General features: G+C 39.7%; 1 protein-coding gene across 2 annotated transcripts in view; it reads left to right on the forward strand.

Moving 5' to 3' along the window:
• Window positions 1–4870: 4870 nt before the first annotated feature.
• The window catches only part of LOC148886564 (uncharacterized), a 74625-nt gene continuing 62546 nt past the window's right edge, over window positions 4871–16949 (forward strand). For both annotated transcript variants that reach the window (XR_016117811.1, XM_089016633.1), the window contains exon 1: window positions 4871–5051. Coding sequence is in view for 1 of the 2 variants with exons in the window: in XM_089016633.1 (XP_088872759.1) it covers window positions 4967–5051 (85 nt within the window). In the remaining variant the exon portion in view is untranslated. The remainder of the gene's footprint in view (window positions 5052–16949) is intronic.

Here is a 16949-nt window from a genome sequence, read left to right on the forward strand (position 1 = left end):
TGTTTATGGTGAAAGTGTCAGAGCAGGAAACATTCACAGCACGTTGAATTAGTGCGCATGTTTTTGTCATGCAAGGCCTGAATTTTGCTGACGAAAAAGAATCATTTTTTTGGTGAGTTTAGGGGAAGAAATACAGCGCAAATTAAGACTCAGAACTTAACTTCAAAACTCAGAAGCTGAATTGTGAAACACTCCCCACAATGCTGCCTACCAGGCAGTCAAACAAATGTACATATACAATGTTATATGCCGCACTATAATTGGATATATCCATATCTAACATTTTCCGTATGTACTGATATAATAAAATTAATTAGTATGCTGCTGCTGATATTGTATAAAGACTTAATGTTATATTGTATGTACAATAAGGGATTACTGTACGTATACGCAAGTGAATTATGTCATACCTATTTTGGCCGTGGTGTGGGAGTGTTTCGCTGCTTTCCTCCTGGGTACAAACAAAGCAATTGAACCCAGCTCCATAAGAGCATATCGTTTCAGGTTTGCGTTGCGTTCATTTCGTTGTGTGACATGCTTGAAAGGTGCCGAGAAAAGTGCTGTCGGGCGACAAATGCCATTTTCAGATTTGGTTACGGAACTTTCAAATCTGCATGTTGAAAGAAACCGTCCCATTGGCCAGCGCTATTGACAGCATACTGCTGCACTGCATAGCATGGCGATTGCTTCAAATGTATTCTAAAGTGGTTAATATCCTTTTTTTAATAAAAGGAATACTCCACAGCTTCTGAACTACAATACAGCTACCGCTGAGGGAGATTACACCAACACTCGTGTTGTAGTGCAAAAGTTGACACGGACAGCAATGCTCCACTATCCACTATTGCAAAATACAATTTCCTCTCATTTAGTTTGAGCTTCTCCCCTCCGCTCATCTCACCTCACATCTTCTTCTCTGTCGGGCATGTTTGCCCATTTCGCGTGGCAAGCAAAAGCCACTTACATAGAAGACCGACAAAGTAATCAAGTCGGACTGCAGTTTACAAGGCCGAGCGCACGGCTCACTGAGCAAGTTGAAAGAGGTGCAGAGACAGGCCAGGGAGACCATCCTTTTTTCTCAGCCCTTCCTCGCTTTCTTGTTCTCATCTTGTTCCCATTTCTCGCTTTCATTTCTCGTACACAGACACACTTTATGTTCTCTTTACCTCTCTAATACTGCACTTAAACATCCTCCCGTATGCGTATATCCCGCAGGTATGAGGAGCAGTGGATATGAAAATTCAAGGGGATGCTGACAGTGAATTTTAAGATGGCGACGTAATTGAATGGGAAACACATTGACTATGGTATTGTGTGTGTGTGTGTGTGTGTGTGTGTGTGTGTGTGTGCGCACAGCAATCCATTTAATGAAATTATATATTGTTTATCTATCGAGCTATTTAGCTATATATCTCTAGCTAGCCAGCTAGCTATAAATAAATAAAAAAAGTAAATTAAAAAAGTTAATAAAAATAATAATAAATAAATTAATAAGACAGCTAGATAGCTAGCTATCGATTATGATAGCTAGATAGCTAGTTATCTATAAATAAGATAGCATGATAGCTAGCGATCTAGCGAGCATGATAGCTAGCGAGCTATCGAGCATGATAGCTAGCGAGTTATCGAGCATGATACCTAGCTAGCTATCGAGGATGATAGCTAGCTAGCTATCGAGCATGACAGCTAGCTAGCTATCGAGCATGATAGCCAGCTAGCTATTGAGGATGATAGCTAGCTAGCGAGCATGATAGCTAGCTATCGAGGATGACAGATAGCTAGCTATCGAGCATGATTTTTTTTACTGCATTACAACTAATTAGTATAATGAATAGTACTCTGATTACTGTCACCATTATCTCAATTCTTTTTGATATATAATTATTTTCGGAATAGCTATCGAGCATGATATCTAGCTAGCTATCGAGGATGATAGCTAGCTAGCTATCGAGCATGATAGCTACCTAGCTATCAAGCATGATAGCTATATAGCTATCCCAGCATGATAGCTAGATAGCTATCGAGCATGATAGCTATCGAGCATGATAGCTACCTAGCCAGCTATCGAGCTAGTTATTGAGCATGATAGCTGATAGCTCAAGCATGATAGCTAGCTAGCTATCGAGCATTATAACTAGCTAGCTAGTTAGTTATCTTATTTATTTATTTATTTATTTATTTAACTTTGGAACAAGCCCCCCAAGTGTCTAATGACGTTGAATGGACGACTGCTGAATTTAGCCGTCAGAAATCTGATGTTAAAGCAAACATATTTGCATGAGGAAAAACAACTTGGATCCTCGGCAGCTGTTTGGCAATATGCTGAGATTGTAACTTGAAAATATCAGCGGGAATGTCTGAGGCCATAAAAATAAACGCATTTGTGAGAAAAAAAAACAACACTTATGTACATCTGTTGCGTTTGTGTAAATAAGCATGAAAAAGCCGCTTCGCAGACATGCTCATCCCCAGGGTTTCAATCTTTAGGGCCTGGTTCGGAGTCGTGTGATTGGTCGCTGATGTTGTTTAGTTGAACTGGAGAGAAGCCAATGGCTACGACTCATCAGGGCTAGCCACCACCTGAGCACTGGCCTCAATCATGCACATGCTTTTAATGCATTATTTGGTCCTCCAAGAGCTATTTAATGCACTGTATATTCATAGGGGTTACTTAGCAACAAAAATGCAAAGTGCCAAAGACTGTGTATTCCGTCAGAGCAAGGACAATGAGCAGATTGACACGCAACAGTGGCCGACCCCTGAACAACCTTGAGGTCATTTCCAGTTGCCAGCAAGTGGCAAAATGGCCACCCCCACTAAGTGATATTCCCGTTGTGTATTCATTATCATTATGCATTTTTAGACTTGTGCGACTACTTAGAACATAAGGTTGAAAATGTTAACTTGACTTCCCTTTTATGTCAGGTAGAAAAGAAAGTTGTAAAGTTAAATTAAAAAGAAAGATAAGTATTGCATTGCGGAGCGACCAAATCAAGAGCAGTCAAGGTTAAAAAAAAAGTTCCATTTGAACTCCTCTGACCCACTGTTATTTAACAAACAAACAAATACATGAATTTTATAAATAAATAAATAAATAGATAGATAAATAAATAACCAAATAAATAAATAAATAAATAAATAAGTACATAAATACACAACTACATACATAAATACATTAAAACCAACAAATAAATCAACAAATAAATAAATACATATATAAATAAACAAACAAATAAATAAAAGAAATCGATAACAATTAAATAAAAATAAATAAATAAATACACAAAATACTCAATACTAAATAATAAATACTAAACAATAAATAATAAATAATAAATAATAAATAATAATTACATGGTAAACAAACAGACCAACACAAATAAATAAATAAATAAATAAATAAATAAATAAATAAATAAATAAATAAATAACTGTTTGCGGCGATGTTGCTTCTTCGTGCTGAATCTCTGGTTGACATTAATTGTGGCTAACTTAATCTAAAGGGCCACTTAAAATGTTGTATGTGGTGTTCATCAAGATTTTGTGATGGCATGGGTTATTCCACGAGGTATATTTTAATTATAAATTCAATCAGGTGGGGGGGGGGGGTGGGTGGACCGGAATCATCCTCAAACCTGTGCTCTTCTGTTGGCCTACTTACAGAAAAAAATACAAGTTGTCTCCTGCGGGTTAGTGTGACATTTTTCTACTCGCCTGTTTTGCCAGCAAAGATAATATTTGATTGTGGTTAAATGGGGAGAAAAGGGCACAACAAACAGCAACGGACGCTGCAATTCGCATCCACAGTGTCAAGGTGGCGTGTGATGTATACCAGCAAAGACGGCAGGCCACGGGTGAGTGCTTGGACAGATGTGTCTCGTCTGTACACACTGCGAGGGGTGTTGGGGGGAGTGTCGACTGGGATGGTTTGGCTACAGGATTAATTTGCCCTTTGAGACAGGTGCTGAGAGGAGCGGGAGCAGACACAATGAATCTAATGTTACATGATCCCCCTCCCCCCTTACCCGTCTTTCCCGCGGCTCCACTTTTACGTCCATGGCACACTGGGAGCATAAAGCCAACTAATTCATATGGAAAATCTCTGTCAACGATATGCTTTTACACCAGCACTGTTATCTCCTGTAATGTGATCGCTCTCTCCTTTGAGTCATCGGGATTTGCTTTGAATTGCAATAAACTATTGTGGCATTGGTGGCAACAGCTTGAAAACATCATCATCTGATGTTAAAAGCCCATTCAATTAAAACAGGCATCTCTGAGGATTGCAGACGACGATTCCCGTTACTATATGACTACTCGATGCTTTGAGTGGAGAAAAAATAAGTCCAACAATAATAAGTGGCGGTATTCCTATGGCCATTAGTTGATCGCAATTGATTGGTAGCTCGATCGTGAGGGGTGTAGAGGTTTAAAAAAACAAAAACAAAAAAACGTTTTTTTTTGTATCTTTGTGCATGTTAGTCATAAACTTTTGTTGTGATAATGCACACCAGCATCCAAATCATAATATCAATGTCCTTTTTACAAAAAGCATGTGAAATCAGAACATTGTCATCAAATGGTGAGTAGTTTTACTTTATTTGAATGTTATTGTGTCGCTGACCATTTTATATTTGAGTTAGTGGAATGTGTGTTACTTCCGGGTTGAGTGAACCTGCTCGAATGGCTCAACCGCAGAAAATATATTTATACTTATCCTGCGACTGTAAAGTGTCATTGACAGTTTTATTAAAGCGCTTATAAATAAAATGTATTATTTTTATTCTTTAAAAAAATACATAAAATAGGTCATCAGATCTGCATTACCGGAAGTTGTTAGCCATCTGCAATTGCTGCTTGCGATCAAAACTGCCGCGATATAACCTTTCTTCATCTTCTTTTTATTATTTTTTATCGTCGGCCAAAGTTCGTTTCGTGTACAATTCAGCGATGGTGCAGCCAAAGAATGACATTCTGGAGGGCCGAGCGAAGCATTTTCAAACGTCCTGCAAAAGTGGGTCGAAGGCATCCGAGTCGGCTCTTCCACTCAGGTAGGCAAGAAATTATTTTCACAAACTCACCAACTATTGTGTCTGCTTTATTTATCTGTGACAACACCAGCGAAATTTCCTTCTGCCCTTTAGTTGTACGAACATGTGTTTCTTCTATATTGTGAAAAAAAATAACAATGAACAATACAAATACACCCCCCCCCCCGCATAGTTTTATATTACAGAAGGTGGAGGACTACACGTAGCCCTCATTGGATAAAAATCGATTACAAATCTATATTATCCAGTGTTTTAAATTACACAAATGGTTTCCTTCTTTTTCTTCAGATGAGAAGTCGCAAATTTCCAGCTGACCTGAAGTTTCTTTGTTCGCACTTTCCATTCATTCATATGTTAATGAATAGGAGCCACTCGCTCCTTTTCCAGGCAGTGTTTTAATTACAGGATGGCCTTTTACATGACAACAGCTCCCCAGAAAAAGAAAAAGAAAAAGAAAAAAAGGAGATGCTAAAAAGCTTTTCGAACATGTGGAAAAAAAATATAATGCATTTACAGAAGAATAAAACCCAACAGTGGCTGAAATAGTTGCCCTTTGAAAAGTCATTTTAACATCGTGCATATATTACAGAGTCACCACACTAATCATTTGGCTGTCTAAAAGTCACGTTATGTGAGCAAATTGGTGTAGGCGTGGTGCACGTTTAATTTATTTTGGATTAAAAAAATGATATGCATTTAGCTGTGATGCTGCCAGATTTTGGGTAATCTAAAAAAATGCTCCCGACCATTTTAATGTAGTAAATGAAATATTACAATCAAGGGCTGCTAGAATACTTAAACTCCCTCCGACACCATTCAGGCAACTGTTTCTAGAGGAATGTTATCTAAAAACAATGATGTGTACCCAATGAAGTATATTGTGTATTGCAATTATTATATACAAAGAGTCCATGAAGTTGCTTTAAAATTGGAAAAAAAAACATTACCGTTGAGGAGATATGTTAATCAAACTGGTTTTCATAGAGACGGTGAACACAAATGTTCGAAATCACGTTGCATTTTGTGGATTTCAGTCTGCTGTTGATAAAATACATTTGTGTGAAAATCACCGCGGCAAAAACGGCGCTCCTCAAGAAAAGGCGGTGTGCATATCACGGTTTATTGAAACTAAATTGGATACGCATTCTCAGCCAAACTGCAGGATTAAGTATGGAAGACATCCACTGACGCGTCTGTCAATTTGTGCGTGGCATAAGAAATTTATGAAGGGAGCAAGGGACCAGGATTTTATGTTATTTTATATATATATTTTCAATGTACATAAATTCAACATGGTACCTAGAATATACAAATGCAATGCGATCCAAAACATTGATAACCACTCGGTATGTACAAAGCAGGTTTGATGAACGTATCGCATCAATTCTTTGTGTATGAAATTGAAAGATAGCATGATCGAGTGCTACATTACTGTTTGAATGGGCACACATCTGTTTTAAGCATAAACAATCAATGGATACTTAATAATAATAATACATATAATAATATATTTCATTCATAAGCACCTTTCTAAACTCTCAAGGTCACTTTACAGTCACAGGACACATTTTTCTGTGGGTGAGTAGCGGCAGCCACACGCGCCACCCAAAAGTAACTCAAATAGAAAGCTAGCTAGCTAGCTAATAGATATCCAATAGATAGCTAATACATAGCCAGCTAAGATAGACAGTTAGCTACCTAGCTATATAGATAATAGAGAGCCAGCTAGCTAACCACCCAGAAAGCTAATAGATAGCAAATAACAACTAATACTACTACTACTACTAATACTACTACTACTACTACTACTACTACTACTAATAATAATAATAATAAATGTAATTTAGCTAGCTAGATAGGTCTCTAAATAATAGGTAGCCAGTTAGATAGCTAGCTAACCAGCCAGAAAACTAATCGACAGCAAATAGATAGCTATTAGATCACTAATAATAATAATAATAATAATACATTTCATTTATAAGCGGCTTTCAAAACTCTCAAGGTCACTTTACAGTCAAAGGATAAGTTTTTCTCTGGGTGAGTAGCGGCAGCCACACGCTCCAGCGTTCACTCAACCTGGACGTAACTCAAATAGATAGAAAGCTAGTTAGCTAGCTAACTTTAACTCTGCTCACAACTACTAACTTAAATAACTTTGCTGCTGTGAAATGTAAATTTCTCCACTGCGAGTCTAATAAAGGCAAATCCAAATCCAATCCAATAGATAGCCAATAGCTAGCTAGCTAATAGATATAGACCCTCCGCACCCTGCCCACCACCTTTTCCAGCTACTCCCCTCAGGCAGGCGCTACCTGGACCAAATCCAGCAGACATTTAAACAGCTTCTTCCCCCAAGCCATTAACTCTTTGAACTCTTCAACAGTAGCCAAAATGGAACTGTATAGTGCCACTTAGCAGTTTTTTTGACGACGATACTAGTGCAGCGTGTTCTACCGGAAACAAATTCCTTGTGTGTCCTACATACTTGGCAATAAAGATGATTCTGATTCTGATTCTGATTCTGATTCTGATATCTAATATTGTTGACATTGATGGTGCCCAATCACTTTTTTTAGAACAGGGTACTAATGTAGTAGATGGAGGTGCTTGCTACCTGGTGCCCACAGTCATTATCTTTCGCTCAACTAGCTAGCTAGCTAGCTAATAGCTAGCTAGCCAGCTAATAGATAGCAAATAGATAGTTAGCATCGTGCAGCATGTGTCACAAGGGTCGCAAAAGGGAGAATTTTGAAAGAGGACGCTTTGATTTAACAAGCTAACACTTTCACGCTAATTTTGTCCTTGAACAAGTTGACCTGGAATGTCTTTATGAATGACGGAATGTCTCCCATATTTTTTTGAATTCCCCATGTAAGTTTCCCACGTCGCGCGCTGTTGTTTGCTAACACGTAGCACGCACACAAATTGACCCTTCCCCGCACCCGAGCGGCCTGTTGACAGGCAACAGTTGACCCAACTTAGCGGAAGTAACACGACACTGGCCTCTCACGACGCTCGCCGCCTGTTCCCTTCGCCTCTACGGGAGGGACGGCGCTAGCTGATGCTAACCGTTCCCTCCCGCTCGAGACACTTTTGATGAACTTGCTTGACACCGAGATGGCACGCAAACGACCGCTTGAGTGTGTCCGAGGGATAGAACGTCGGACCGTTGCGTTTTTTTTTTTTTTTTTTTTAGATCAAGGCCCGAAAGAAGCAACACGCTGGAAATCACATAAAGGCTTGAAGAAAAGCGAAACATCACTGAGTCCCCATTGTGCCACGTTTTATCCTTTCCATTCAGACTGCTTCACACATTATTCATGCTTGTACATGCCAAACACAAAGCTTCCAAAGAGAACCAAGCTATATTCGTTTGGGGAAAAAAAACATTTAAAAAAACACCTCTCCCTTGGTCTCTCATTTACTTTTCAACATCATTGCCTTTTAAACACAGTTCATTAAAAAAAAGAACAGCAGAGTAATCAAGTGTACGACAAAGGCACCGTCGGGAGCTGATCACAAAACAGAATCCTCGACGCCGGCTGACTTTTATCGAGCAAGTTCCAAAGAGAAATTTGAGTGACATTTTTTTTTCAAACGCACGAGGTAAATTCAAAGTATAGCTACGAAGGTATACTTTGCTATCAACGAAGCGAGACGTTCATTCTTGTATTTCCTGTCAGGATCTATTGTGGTTAACTAAGCTCAAGCAACAGCGCCTGACGCGGGCCGCGCAGTCTTTGTTTTAATTCCAGATTTAATTATTGTACATTAGACATTTGCCAGCTCTGGATATGGATGTACCGGGAGACGGCGATTGAATTAAAGAGTTGAAGGGACTCCCGGCTGTCAATCAAAGGAGATGACACGACAAAGGGAAAGCAAATGAAAAAAAACCGCTCGCTACATTAACTCATTCACTGCCATTCACAAATTGATTCGGGAATTGAAAATGTGACTTAGAGCGGCATTCCCGAATTTGTTCGGGTTTTGTTTTTCTTGCTTGGGTGCCGATAAAGTGCTGTCCAGACCTCTGACAATGTTTTTTCCCCTTCCACAAGGTGGCAGAATTTCCTTTTTTTCTATGTTAGCGCTTTGTTCCAGCTTCTGCTGTCGTTAAAGCCCTATATAAACCAAAATTGCGTTGTCTTTTGGACAGCCACCCTTATTTCAAGGTCATATAACTCCAGACCCATATAATTTAGGAATTAACTCTTTTTTTTCACATGAAAGGAGAGTGTCTAAGCCTTTGTAGGCTCTTAGTAGTACAGGAGTGGTCCATTGATGAAAAGGTTTCTTCAGCTGTCATTTGTACTTCTTTAACAGTGTTTGACCTTTTGCACCTCATCCGAAGAGCTTCGTCAGCGAACTAAAGTTGTGCTGGTAATCAGACAGACCAAAAGAAGTAATCCGATTAGCTTTAGGAAGTGGTAGCTATCTGACTGGCTATGTATTAGCTATGTATTAGCTAGCTAGCTTTCTATCTATTTGAGTTATTCCGGGTTGAGTGAACGCTGGCACGTGTGGCTGCCGCTGCTCACCCACATAAAAACTTATCCTGTGATTATAAAGTGTCCTTGAGAGTTTTGAAAGGTGCTTAGAAATGAAATGTATTATTATTATTATTTGTTTTGTCATATTGTCTCTATGCTGTCATATTATTTGTTATTTAGTTTTTTTTTATTTGTTCTTTTGACTTCAAGATGGCGCCGCGAGAGTGGCTGCCTTTCCAGCAGCTCATGTATTTTGTTTTTCTACTTTCATTCCTTTCATCACTTTGCTGCTGTGAAATGTAAATTTCTCCACTGTGAGACTAATAAAGGCATATCCAATCCAATTATTATTATTATTATTATTATTATTATTATTAATAATAATAGTAATAATAATAATATTATTCTTCATCTTATTATTATAATTATTATTACTGGTCCCCCAACCTTTTAGAGCATGGACCAATCGGAGCAGAGGTCGTGCACCGACACCTCTGTCCATTAGAGTTATAGGGCCAGAGTTACCAGCAAAACTTTAGTTCGCTGACGAAGCACTTCGGATGAGGAGTGAAACGTCTGCCAACTTCAAAGAAGTACAGATGACAGCTGAAGAAACCTTTTCATCAAGAAGAGAGCCTAAGGTTTCTTATGCTGTATTTAATGTTTATGTGGTTCTAAAACTCAATATTCAGTGGGTCCTGGAATTTGAGTGACAATGACAAAAACCCTGGCACTGGAGTGGACATATTTTTGCACATGTCTGGTAGTGAATGAGTTAATTCCGTATTGCATATTCAGGCCTGTGTTTTTTTTATCTTGATTTTGCATTTGTCTGATAATAATAATAATGCAGACTCATGGACGACATGAAGGTCATTCCATGTACGATGAAATCACATGATGTCATTTTACGACGCAACTGTGATATAATTACAATATCTTTCTAATGCGTCGCAAAAAACACAAGACATAACCTCCAGCTCTAAATGCATTACCGGAGCCAAACTGAGCTGCAGGCCCCACCGAGCCCCGATCTAATTATCATTCAATTATATTGTTTCGCAAGATTTAGAATAGCTTTGAGTGAGATGTTGAGAGTAAATCACAAGCAAACTTGTTAAAATGGAGAAAGGTGAAAAAGGAAAAGGGGTGAACGTGTCACGTTTTGCGAGGTGGTGATGGCGGGTGCGGATCCCAAAAAGCAGGCAGGAGGGAGCACGACAAATCTTATTAAAATAAAGTCAGCAGGAACAAAAAAAAAAACATCAACATCTTCTGAACGGGAAAAAGTATCAAAGTATCAAAAGCAAACCAAGATTAAAAGTCCGCCAAAATTAAACAAACACATGCACTGCACACAATGCATACAATTGCATACAACAGCATACAATGTGTTCAACAGCATACAATGACATTTAACAATTACCCGACACCGACTGGTCGTGCCGGGGGTACTTTTGAGTGTCACTGATTGGAAATGACCAGCACCTGTGCAGGCGGGGCCGACAGCGCCCCCCCGTTGGTCGCCAACCAAATCATGACAGTACGTCGCCGCCGCGATTATTGCGAAACGAGCTGCAAGCGAGATACGGAGCCCTAATTTAAATGGCAAAAATGTAAATTATCAAATGAAGCATCTTTTTTCTTAATATCTCCCCCTGTCTCCAGGGCAAAGGTCATTTCCTATCATCTGGTAATGATGTAGATATCTAGAGATTTATTTTCGACTTGGATCCTTGGCTTACGAACTTAATTGGTTCCCAGACAGAGTGTGTAAGGCGAAAAGTGTGTATCCCAAAAAATAATTTCCCATAGGAAACCATTAAAATGAGAATAATCCATTCCCAGGTCCCCATAAAACATAGTTTTCTGCTTTCTAATTTTCTAAGACTTAAAACTACACAACATATACCTTATTTTATGTATAATAAATGTGCCATGGTATTATAATAGAATAAAAAAATGTTACTGTATATTAAATTCGTTTTATTTACCTTTGTGAAGGTCGTTGATGGCTTGATGGAATGGAGTGGCCGGTTTCCTTTCCTCCTCATTAAACACTTGATGATTAACGTAGCCTTCTTCTTTCGCCATCTTGGGGAATGATCCCTTGTAGGTGCTTTGTGTTCTGTTTAGCTGGGTTGATAGCTTTTCGCATCAAGTGTACAGATGGCTTGTGCGGGTTATTTGTGGAGCCTGATTGATGGAATATTTTAACCTTGCAGTCTACGCTCTGCCTTTGAACTATCAAAGTTGAAACTCTCTCATTGTTGTCTGCCTGTCTTTAATGTTTAAACCACCTCCCCTCACTGCTGCGTTCTTGACCAATCACGTGGCTTCAACCGAAGACTTGGGGCGGGTAAGAGAGGACCAAAAAAAGTTGGCAGCCATTTTCTTTTTGGAGAACGGCTCGACTATCTGTAAACCCCACGCCCCTTTACGCCTGCGTTCTTGACCAATCACGTGGCTTTAACCGAAGACTGGGGGCGGAGAATAAAGGACAGAAACAGTTGGCTGCCATTTTGTTGTTAGAAGAACGGGCTCGTTCGCAAAGGACACATCACTCATTGAGGCAGCTCCGTGTGTATCCCGAAAGAAGTTTGTATGCCAAGGTAAATTTTTCATAAATTTAATGTTCCTAAACCGAAAAGTTCGTAAGCCAAGGGCTTCATAAACCGAGGTATCACTGTACAGTCCAACGTACTGTATTACAGTAAAGTCTCGTTATATCGATATCGGATATATCGATAGTCCCGGTTATATCGATACTATTTCTATGCACGCACGGAGAAAATTACATGCAAACAGGGTCGGGTATATCGATAGTCCCGGTTATATCGATATTTTTTCGGACTCCCTTGAATATCGATAAAACGAGACTTTACTGTATTTCCAGCTCCCCATTGACACGATTTTGTCAAACGGGTCGTCAAAACACTGCTGGAATATAAAAAGCAGACAGCTGGAGACACCTAATTGAAAAAAACAACAACAACAAATGACATAATCACGGCTGATATGTAAAATGAAGCTCAAGCCAAGTAGGCGGAGTATGGCGTTGGCTGCCTGTCAAAATTGTCTACTGTCAAAACTATCTTAATTGAAAAAGCAGACGTACCCGTCTTTTTTAATTGGACTCGAAACATAAGATGCTTGACTTCTTCTTGGCTGACTCTGTTAAGTGTATCTTCATCAAAATTAACCCTGCCTTAGATTCACATAACAAGCGGCGCATACATTTGCATTTGGAATTATGTGGCACCACATTCGACTTGCACGTCAACCATAGACGTAAAGCCATCCGGAAATGTCAACGCGTACATGGACGTGTTTTTATGGAATTAATTCCTAACTCATGCACTCACTGTGCAAAAATGTGTCCACTCCAGTGCCAGGGTTTGGAATGCCCCTGACCGAGAAAGCGACACACAATGCATTTTGGGTACTTTCTTTGGTCTGAAAACTTCGTGTTGATGGCTTAATTAGAAGGAAAACACATAAATAACGCGATGGTGAATCGTTGTGTGTTGCACAGAGACTACTATTTGATACTAGTTGACACAAATTCCTAGCAAACAAATCAGCCCATTTCCAACGGCGCATGGGTGCCATCTTGTGCATTTTCTGGGCGCTACAGTCCAGACGCCTCAAAATGAGACGGAATCGATTGCAATTTATGCTTTCCTCTTCAGAACTATATGAATCATATTCATAACTGGATGAGTAACAAGAAAACATCTCCTGCGAATCTGAAGCCATTGTTTTGATTCTAGAGCAAGGCAAGACGTCCTGGCGTGACGTCACGAACAAGGGGGCGGGACCTTATGAAACTCGCGATCTCCGAGGTCATTTTGAAGTAGTTTTGGGACACTTTAACTCATTTTTATTGGTGTTTTGCATTTGACTAAAAATATCGGCCTGTGTGTTTTGGGTATTTTAGATGCTATAAAACGTTTTTGTGATGTCAGTTAGGAAACAAAAAAATGGTGTCGGTTGTCCTTTAATATGTTGTTCTAGACACCCAGATGAGTCTAAAACAGGAATCAGATTTATCTCGCATGTCTGGAATGTTAATCTGAATCATCTGGAGAAACAACTGACCGTTCCAAACCAACCGAGAAGCGAGCAGAGTCGACCCGAGTGGGAGGTGATAGTTTGCCGTTGGAAATTTGGCATCATTTTCTTTTCCTGCTAAAATGTTCACCCGCCATTTTCTCCTCATGAAAACCAAACGGGAGTGATAGAAGTGACAACGCGACTCCTCAAAAAAAGCAAGCGACGTTAGCGCAACTCCGCTGGGATCCGGATGCCATTATTTTCTCTTTTTAACGATCTATGCACCTCGGCGCTTTGGCTCTTGTTTTGATTTACGTGGGTGGGTTGACTAGTGTGTATGTCATAGAATGATGGAATTTTATTGACGATCTGATGTGTTATATGCAACCTGTCTGCTTCCATTGCGCTTAACTTGGAATGGAATTGATTCATATCCGCGTTTGTGGCCAAAGATTGATTATTGGGTCGATGTTGATTATGAGGTTTTGAATTTTTTTTGTGTGTACATTGTGGACAATGAAGTCCAAATGACTTCTTGTTGCACATAAGTTATTTTTTTTCTGGGTATTTGATCCCAATTTTTTTTCCTGGTGTTTTTTCTCACCGACTTCCATTCAAGAGCGATTCACTTTTGCACAATGTTTCCAATTTGGGTAGACAGTCTGTGGGTGGCTTGGTTTTAATCAAATGTAAATCGGTCATCCAATATGTGCAAATGCATTCCCAAAAATGAATGATTTCAAACGGGCCGTGTGGCTAGAAAGCAAAGCGTGGAGAGTATCTGTGGCCAAAATGCTCATTCACTGCCAGACGATGTGCAAAAAATGTTTCTGCTCCAGCGCCAGGGTTTTTGTCATTTTCACTCAAATTGCAGGACCCACAGAATATTGAGTTTTAGGACTATGTTAACTTTCAATGCAGCGTCAGAAACCTTAGAGTCTCTTCTTTCATCTGGAAAAAAAAGCTAATTTCTAAGTTATATGGGTCTGAAGTTATCTGAGCTTGAAGTGGGGGCGGCTGTTCAAAATACAATGCATATCGATTCAAATAGCGCTTTAACAAAGTGCTAACATGGACAAAAGGCAAATGCTGCCCCCTTGTGGAAAGAAAAAAACATCTTTGTCAGAGGCCATGGCCAGCGCTTTATCGGCACCCAAGCATGAAAATAAACAAAATCAAAAACACCAATTTTTCAACAGATTATTTTCTTACAGACTGTTTTTTAGTGAAAATTAGATATCAAGTAGACAGGATGAACTTAATACAACTAAAATCTGAACAAATTCGGGAATGGCGTTCTACATCATATTTTCAATTCCCAAATAAATTTGTGAATGGCAGCAAATGAGTTAAAATATCAACATTCTTTTCTTTAATCCAACTAATTGCCTCTACTTGTAGCCAGCTGGTTCTTTCTTAATCAATTGACTCATGATTTTATGGTTCAATTAAAAAAAAAAAACAGTACAATATACTATTCAAAGCCCAGCACTCAGTCTCAGTTTACCCCCTGCAGCGTCGGTCGAATCCTTCAACTGGGGTGCACTTCCTAAATCCAAAGTGAAGAAAATTAGAGAGAAAATGAACAATCTGACCACTTGACCTCCTGTCGAGTGGTCCTGCCAGATTAAAGTCCTCCCAAAAAAAATGGATCAGCTCAAGGTGAATGAGCTCAAAGTCAACCGCCTAAATCTTTTACAACATTCCCTTTCAATGTTTATCAAACAAAAAGCATTTGTTGTGCACGGTGCGAGTTTTTGTTGTTGTTTCTCATCTACCCAAAAACTGCCGTTTTTGTCATGCTAGTGCTAGATGCCCATATACATTTTCAACTCATTTACTCGCGTTCACAAATGTATTCGGGATTGAAAATATGACGTAGTGCGCCATTCCTGAATTTATTCGGGTTTTTCTTGTTTGGGTGCAGATAAAGCGTTGGCCATGTTTTTTTTCCCTTCCTCAAGGGGCAGCATTTTCCTTTTTTCCATGTTAGCGCTTAGTTCCAGTTTTATATAAACCAAAATGTATGTATTGCATTGTATTTTGGATACAATAACTCCAGACCCATATAATATAGGAATTAACTCTTTTTTTCTGATAAAAGAAGATAGTATAAACCTGTGTAGGCTCTCAGTCATACAGGTGTGGTCCATCGATGAAAAGGTTTCTTCAGCCGTCATTTGTACTTCTTTGAATGTGTCGTACGTTTTGCTCCTCATCCGAAGAGCTTCGTCAACATACTAAAGTTGTACTGGTTGTTCCAGCTTCAGCTGTTTTTAAAGCGCTATATAAATTAATATGTATCAAATTGTAGTGTATTTTGTACATCCGCCCCCATTTCAAGCTCAGATAACTCCAGACCCAAATAACTTAGGAATTAACAATTTATTTCTGATGAAAGAAGATAGTCTCAGGTTTGTTACGCTGCATTGAATGTTTATGTAGTCCTAAAACTCAATATTCTGTGGGTCCTGAAATTCGAGTGACAATGACAAAAACCCTGGCACTGGAGTGGACACATTTTGCACACGGTCTGGCAGTGAATGAGCTTAAAGAATGTATTGGACCTACTCAACTCCCCCAAAATGGGAAACACTTATAGTTTAAGCTAAATGCTTCACTCGCAGACGGCGTGCATGTGTCTGGAGCCCGATGGCCTCCCCCACAGCGGCGGAGATGACCTGTCAGTGAATGAGTTACATTGGCCATCAAAGTGTTTTTTGTTGTTGTTGTTTTTGTTTGTTTATACCCAAATTTCAGACAAATAATTGTTGTTTTCAGAAAGGGGAGCAGCAGTGTGAAAGACTCACTGATGCCCAGTCTATTAACTTGTTGACATTTTGGGGTCGGCCTGACTCTGGGCTAATGCGGAGTGTGACCAAGCAGAACCATCTTCATTATCCCGCCGCAATGTTTCATTGCTCGGGGCTTGCGCGCTGATGGCCAGCCACCCACTTGGCCGTCTCCGCCTCTCATCTCCGATTGCACTGTGTCTCTATCTCGATCTTGTGTGAATGCATCGTTGCCAAGCGTGCCATCAAGCATCCCCCCTTTCCCCCGCCCGCATCCCGCCCTCCATCACTCCCTTCTATCCTTTTTTCTGTTGTGTCAGTGCTTTATTGCATCATCTTTCTTTGCCGTAGCGCCGCTCATATTTCTTCTTCTTATTTTGGTTCCGCCTTGAGATGTTTTGCCATCCGTCTGCTGTGTCAACACCGTATTTTTAAAATCACACCCCCCCCCCCCCCAATAAAAAAAAAAAAAAGCACACAGCGTCCATTTTGCAAATTCCTTTCGCCCGCTCACCTCAGGTGGGATTCTTGACGGATCGCCGCCCGGTGATTATCAT

This window comes from Hippocampus bargibanti, linkage group LG16 (genome assembly GCF_051943395.1).
Source record: "Hippocampus bargibanti isolate YZ-2025 linkage group LG16, ASM5194339v1, whole genome shotgun sequence".
Classification (NCBI taxonomy): domain Eukaryota; kingdom Metazoa; phylum Chordata; class Actinopteri; order Syngnathiformes; family Syngnathidae; genus Hippocampus; species Hippocampus bargibanti.